Source organism: Micropterus dolomieu, linkage group LG02, assembly GCF_021292245.1.
Source record: "Micropterus dolomieu isolate WLL.071019.BEF.003 ecotype Adirondacks linkage group LG02, ASM2129224v1, whole genome shotgun sequence".
Classification (NCBI taxonomy): domain Eukaryota; kingdom Metazoa; phylum Chordata; class Actinopteri; order Centrarchiformes; family Centrarchidae; genus Micropterus; species Micropterus dolomieu.
In genome coordinates, this window is record NC_060151.1 from 31,854,357 (window position 1) to 31,861,395 (window position 7,039).

General features: G+C 45.6%; 2 protein-coding genes across 5 annotated transcripts in view; both read left to right on the forward strand.

Annotated features, from left to right (window-relative positions):
• The window catches only part of wipf2b (WAS/WASL interacting protein family, member 2b), a 16,267-nt gene extending 9,253 nt beyond the window's left edge, over positions 1 to 7,014 (forward strand). For 3 of the 4 annotated variants that reach the window (XM_046038653.1, XM_046038663.1, XM_046038673.1), the window contains exons 7-8: positions 520 to 621; positions 1,179 to 2,317. In XM_046038653.1, the coding sequence (XP_045894609.1) occupies positions 520 to 621; positions 1,179 to 1,219 (143 nt within the window). In that variant the 3' untranslated portion in view covers positions 1,220 to 2,317. Of the gene's footprint in view, positions 1 to 519; positions 622 to 1,178; positions 2,318 to 6,966 lie in introns of those variants that run through there. The other variant, XR_006822958.1, reaches the window with a different exon arrangement.
• The window catches only part of utp18 (UTP18 small subunit processome component), a 7,707-nt gene continuing 5,831 nt past the window's right edge, over positions 5,164 to 7,039 (forward strand). Inside the window, exons 1-3 of the mRNA XM_046038703.1 lie at positions 5,164 to 5,544; positions 6,620 to 6,771; positions 6,862 to 6,957. Coding sequence (XP_045894659.1) covers positions 5,332 to 5,544; positions 6,620 to 6,771; positions 6,862 to 6,957 — 461 coding nt within the window. The 5' untranslated portion in view covers positions 5,164 to 5,331. The remainder of the gene's footprint in view (positions 5,545 to 6,619; positions 6,772 to 6,861; positions 6,958 to 7,039) is intronic.

Sequence of the window (7,039 nt, forward strand, 5' to 3'; positions counted from 1 at the left end):
TCTCCTTCGTCTCTTCTCCTTCGTCTCTCCGTCCTCTCGTCTCTTCTCCTTCGTCTCTCCGTCCTCTCGTCTCTTCTCCTTCGTCTCTCCGTCCTCTCGTCTCTTCTCCTTCGTCTCTCCGTCCTCTCGTCTCTCCGTCCTCTCGTCTCTTCTCCTTCGTCTCTTCTCCTTCGTCTCTCCGTCCTCTCGTCTCTTCTCCTTCGTCTCTTCTCCTTCGTCTCTCCGTCCTCTCGTCTCTTCTCCTTCGTCTCTCCGTCCTCTCGTCTCTTCTCCTTTGTCTCTCTTTCACCTCAGAGTTTGTTGGAAACTGAATTTGTCTGTTTCTCAAACCGAAGCTGGAAAATAAACTCGTCTCTTCTCCTTCGTCTCTCCGTCCTCTCGTCTCTTCTCCTTCGTCTCTCCGTCCTCTCGTCTCTCCGTCCTCTCGTCTCTCTTTCACCTCAGAGTTTGTTGGAAACTGAATTTGTCTGTTTCTCAAACCGAAGCTGGAAAATAAACTCGTCTCTCTTCCTCCTGCAGACGACTTTGAGTCCAAGTACTCGTTTCATCCTCTGGACGACTTCCCTCCTCCAGAAGAGTATCGACACTTCGCCAAGATCTACCCCAGCAAGGCCAACAGAGGTACATGCCCTGTACTGCAGTACACGCAGTACTGCAGTACACGCAGTACACGCAGTACTGCACACACAGTACAATGTGGCAAATGTTTTAATTCCAAACTGTCGGCACTTTGTGTTTGTGTTGCTTTCTCTCTCTCTGCTCTGTAGTTTGTCGTTATAAATGTTGCTCGTGCATCGTGGTTACAAATAATGATGCCTGCATCGCTGTGTGCGGCGTGCGGGCCTACCGCCTACGTCAGCTGGTTAATCTGCCTAATCTTCGCAGGTCTTCAGACCGCGCTGGAAACGGCAACAGCGGGCTGAAGGAACACAGTCTCAGGATCTCCTGCTGAAGGAGCTACAAGGTTCCTTCAGCCCGCTGTTGTTTCCACCGCCAGAGGGAAACGCACATAACGGCGGGCATAACAACCCGAGCACGGGGTACTTGGGGGTTAGATTAAGACCCCAGAACTGAATGCAGGTCCTGGTTCCTGCAGTGGAAACGCAGCGGAAGAACGAGCGTTCGGCCTGAGGCGGCGCCGCTGTTTCATCAGCTCTTTGTTTGTTGGTTTGTTGCAGTGATGAGAGGAGCTCCGCCCCTTCCTCCTGTCGGGAGGTGAACCATGACAACAACCACAGCTGGACCACACACACACACACACACACACACACACACACCTCCATCCTGTTTGATGACATCACGTCCAGCATCGCCATCCTCAACATCACCGCCTCATCTACGCTCACAGCTGATTGGCTGAGGGAGAGGTCTGATCTGACTGGCTGAGGTCGGATCACGTGACTAGCTGAGCTGATGAAGAGGAGCCGCCCGCTCTTCAGCTTCTTCTTCTCCGGACAGAACGACCCCGAGGGTTTTTATTTCATTTGCACTTTTCGTTTGAAGAGCGAGCGGGGGAGAAGAAGCGGTGGCGGCTCGGAGCTGAACGCTCCTGCCGGGACGCTCGGCTCGCCGCCGCTACATGGCTTGTTTCTTCTTCTGCTTCTTTAATCGACACTTTTGTCTTCATGTATTTTTATTTGTTTAACATGTGAAGAAGCGTCATTGGTTGACCTGTCACCGTGGAAACGCGTTCACCAACAGCAGATCGTTTAGTTTCATTTTGCTGTTTGATTGAAACTCTGGACTGAAGCAGGCTACCTGTCCCCCCTGTTTCCAGTCTTTATGCTAAGCTAAGCTAACCACGTACCTAAAGGTCCCTGTGGAGTTTCGGACCTGGACCTGGACCTGGACTTAGACCTGGACCTGAAAGGGTCCCAAAAGAAAGTCCGTGTTCCTGTCTGAAACTGAAGGAAGAGCTGTTTCCTCTCGGGCAGGACGCCGCGTGGAAACATCTGTACATACTCGCCTGCGTCACCGTCAGCAGACACACCTGTCCTGGTGATGTCGGGACGACGCGCTTTATTTTGGCGGGACGTGACCTCCGACACGAACCCGGATCGGTTTCTGAGCAGGACGAGTCTTTAAGTGCCAAGACGGACAAAACGAACTCACCCGACTCGTCCTGCTGCTGCAGGCCGCTCAGCGGGCCGTACCATGTTGGTCTGAGGGGGGACACAGACAATCAGACAGGAAGTCTTCCTTCTTTCCTTTCCTTCTTTCCTTTCCTCCTCCTCTCCTTCTTTATTTCCTTCCTTTATTCCCTTCCCGTCTCCTTCCTTCCCTCCTCTCCTTCCCGTCTCCTTCCTTCCCTCCTCTCCTTCCCGTCTCCTTCCTTCCCTCCTCTCCTTCCCTCGTCCCCTTCCTTCCCTCCTCTCCTTCCCTCGTCCCCTTCCTTCCTTCCTCTCCTTCCCGTCTCCTTCCTTCCCTCCTCTCCTTCCCTCGTCCCCTTCCTTCCTTCCTCTCCTTCCCTCGTCCCCTTCCTTCCTTCCTTCCTTCCTCTCCTTCCCTCGTCCCCTCCTCTCCTTCCTCTCCTTCCCTCGTCCCCTCCTCCCCTTCTCTCCTTCCTTGCCTTGTCCCCTCCTCCCCTTCTCTCCTTCCTTGCCTTGTCCCCTTCTCTCCTTCCTTGCCTTGTCCCCTCCTCCCTCCTCATCTCCTTCCTTCCTGTCCTCTCATTCCCTCCTCCCTCCTCGTCTCCTTCCTTCCTGTCCCCTAACTACAAACTGAACTTGTTGCATGTCGTCGTTATTTCTTCGTCTCGTCGCTATGACGCCGGCGCTGCGTCTCTCTCCATGCAGTGTTGAATAATTACCCATAATTCAAAGTGTTTTCATTGAACCTGACTGTTGTAATTTTATGAGAATGAAGTCAAAATGTCAAACTTGTTTAATAATCTTAAAAATGTTTCTAATATTTTAGATTTTTCCTGTTTCTGACTTTTTTTCTCCTGATTTTGAGACTTTAATTAAAAACTGACGAGTTCAATAAAAATCTGTTTCGACACAAAGTCTCAACACGAGGAGAAAAATCAAAGTATTTTTATGTTTTCACAGAACTGAACAGGTTTCATCTGGTAAAATTCTCATTATTTTGTTTTGCCACAACATTTTGGGAAGCTCTGCCTCTGATTGGCTAGTGCTCGTTGGGGTTAGCCAATCAGAGGCAGAGCAGGGGGCGGGACTGTCACATGACCGCTGTGACAACCTGCTGAGGATAAAACACATTTTCATTATTGAGACTTTATTCGGTGATACTTTAATCGTCTGATTGACCTTTTCTCTCAGTGCCACGGGATGACATCACTTCCTGTTCTTCTTCTTCTTCATGTGTTTCTCTCTGAGATTTGACCTCCCGCAGGTTTGAATCATGTGACTGAACTTTTCCGTTAACGTGTTTAACTGATTTCAGTGTGAAGGTTTGTGACGTCGCAGCTCGTTAACGTTACCGGTTACCTTCGGCTCCCCGCGGAGTCGCAGCTGACGAAGCTCCTCCTCTGACGAAGCTCCTCCTCTGACGAAGCTCCTCCTCTGACGAGCTTCTCTGCTGCCAGCATGACAAAGTAAAACACAAACGCTAAAAAACTGTAATAAGAGTTAATAACAGTGTTAATAAACGATGACGTCACTTTGACCCAGATGATGTCTGCACATGTGCAGTAGAGCCCCCCCCCCCCCCCCTTTGCCTTATAAACTGTAAATGAGTCAAAGTGTAAAAATCTTCTGAATCGTGTTGTTGATGATGAAGTGACTTCCTGTGACGGAGACGCTCTAACTGTAGTGATGCTCGTAGCTTTAGATCCGGACCGGGACCGACCCGGTTTAACAGCATGCCCTCTTACTGGTCTCTGCAGTCTGAAATAAACTCTCTGTCCTCCCTCTGCTTCCTCTCTCGCTTCCTCTCCAGCCTCCACGCCACAAACACTCAGAATAAATAATGAGTCACTTCATGTAATTATAATAATCATAATGTTTTATAGACGTCTTTCTACTTTAATAAACGTTATTTTAATAACTGAATATCGAACAAACACAGTCAGAATTAAGGCTGTTTGTTTTTAGTCTGAATTAGAATTTATTCATATTTAATTTTACTATTAGTATTTTATTTGAGTATTTATTAGTATTATGAATAAATTATACTAAATATAAATGTAGTTTTTGTATTTATTAGTATTTTATTTTTTGTATTTTGAAATTTAATATTTTATATGATTATTTGTATTTTATTTGTTTTTATTACTATTTGTTTTTAGGTTTCTTTTGTATTTTATTCTAGTATTTACGAGTATTTTTGACTGAAGAAACTTTCCGTGTGGACATCGTTTCATTAAGAGTTTCAGCTTTTACAATCCAAAAAACAACATGAAACCCATCTTTATTATTATTATTATTATTATTTTGCCTATAACTGATCTATGAAGGCTTAAAAAATGATTTTAACTTTAATAAAACAGTTGTTTTTTCACTGCATGCCTCCGTCAGTAAACAGGTTTGATTTAGGAATCAACATATTTTTTTATTTATTACAGAAATAATAAAAGCTTAAAAAGTCAGAAAGTTTTACATAAATCAAAAGGAGCACAAGAATAAATGTTTATATCTATAAAAATATTCTACAAATAAATAAATAAATCAGTGAATCTGAATCAGATTTATTTGCCAGGTTTTGCACATGAGGAATTTGACTCAGGATCAAGATGTGCTTACTTATACAATAATACAAAAATATTATATTGGTAAACAGTTTCTACAATATGACAGTAAGAGCAGCACTGAAATAGAGAATAATGAATGTTTATTCATTATTATGTTCCTGACACTGTGAGTCAGAGTCAGCTGTTCATCAGAGTGATGGATTGTGGGAAGAAACTGTTCCTGAGTCTGTTGGTTTTGGCGTACAGTGCTCTGTAGCGCCTCCCAGAGGGGAGGAGCTGGAACAGGTTGTGTCCGGGGTGAGATGGATCTGCAGTGATGTTTCCTGACTCTGGAAATGTAGAAGTCCTGAATGGAGGCCATGACGTGTTAGGCAAGTCATTCATTTATGAGATTAATGTATTAATTTAACTTAAATCAATGTAGAAATCGATCAACAAACAGGTGAAATTAAAGAGGATTTCATGCATCAGCACGCTGCATTTCTGTCGGTGGCCACCAGGGGGCGGGCTCGTGTTCTCCCGGGTTCAGAGGTCGCCTTTCCGGAAGCACATGAAGAAAACACGGCTGTGCAGCACATGTGCAAACATTAGCTCCTGAGTGAGAAACATTAAGGCTTCGCACGTTTATAGAGATTAAATCTGTAGAATTCTGTTAAGAGTTTGGTTCGCGTCTGAACAACATGGAGGACGTGATCAAGCTGCCGGAGACGGAGGACAGAGGAGCGGCCAAGAAGAGGACTCGACCTGCGAAGTCCGAGCCGGAGGAAGAGGAGCAGAAGCGGCAGAAAAACGTGAAGAGGCTGGCGGTGCTGGGAGAGAAGGACAGCTCGGTGAAGCTGCTGGAGGAGCTGGTGTTCGGGGCGGAGGACGAGCTGCTGGAGAGACTCGTGGAGGTAACTGCTCACCAGACCCCGTTCAAAAATCAGCCAATTTAAGGGTCTGCGTCTTAGAGCAAAATGTGAAAACTCCTAATCATTTCAGTTATTTCTGGTTACCAACCAGTTCTCTTGTAGCAGCACTGTTCTCTGTAGGCTGCTGCTCTCCACCAGACTGCGTTTAAAATTCTACTCATTTTGTTTATGGGCAAAGTACTTGTCTGAGAACAAAATATGATAACTTTTAAGAAATGACAGTAAATTAGTTTACCTTAAGTAAACAACCTGTTTGACAACGAGAATGTTCAGAAATGTGTGCTAAGTTCATCCAAGTATTTATTTACAAGCAAACTGCAGTTTCAGGGTCTTTCCCACCAAACTTCATTCAAAATTCTGTTAATTTTATGTTCTTTTGATTTGGGCCAAATTTGAATCTCAAGCAAATGAGGTAGATTTGATTATGTACATGTTTCTATTTCACGTTTTCATTGCCAATAAAGCCCCTTCCTTTTTGCTTAATCTAAATTTTGTTCTTTTCTTCCTTTTCGCTTTACGCAGCTCGCTTCATCAGAAAATCTGCTAATTTAATGTCTTGAGCCTGAAAACAAATTGATAGCTTTGAATGATTTCTCTGCTAATCTCCACTGACTAGTTCTGTGATAGGAAACTCACTATATTTAGTAAATAACCTCTAGATGTAGGCCGTAGATCCACCACCAGACTTCATTCACAATTCTGCTAATTTTGTGTTCTTTTGGTTTTGAGCAAAAGTTTTTGTGTCTGAGTAAAAACTCTGGTCCAGGTGTTTCGGGTCGTTCGGCTCACTAGTTATCTTCTAAAATCTGACTTTTGATTTGGTTTCAATGAGAACGTTTAACCAGTTTATTAACCGCAGGTTGTTCGCTGTGTATTTTCATTGTAAAACCAAACTGAACGATGGCCTGGTGTTTACGTAATGTGGTGATTGTAAAATGGTCTGCTTTTAGAATGGGGTTTGGTTCTTTTCCCTCCAGCTTCTTCTTCTCTGAGTCTACGGTCTCAGTGAGGAGCGTTTAGTTAACTTCCTCTGACATCATTTCCTGTCGTTGTGCAGGAGGACGAGGAGCAGGCTGGCAGCCTATTGGTGGAGGACAAAGAAGACAAGGAGGAGTCGTGTGACTCGGAGGCCGAGGACGCGGCTCGTCTGCAGCGCCGGCCGGCCGGAGAAGCCGCCTGGGTGGATGAGGATGACGAGCTGGAGGAAGAGTGAGTGTTGGTGATGTCACCACGTTGTCGTGGTGATGTGTGAGGGTCACGATGTTCACGTCAAACACCTGACGCACGTCTGTGTTTCAGGGTGGACATGAAGCACCGTTACCGTAGAGACCTGATGAGAGGGGAGGCGGAGTCCACCATGTCCAATCAGAGACTGCAGCAGAGGATGAGAGAGCAGTGAGCGCGCACACACACACACACACACACACACCTGAAGACACACACACACACACCTGAAGACACACACACACACACCTGA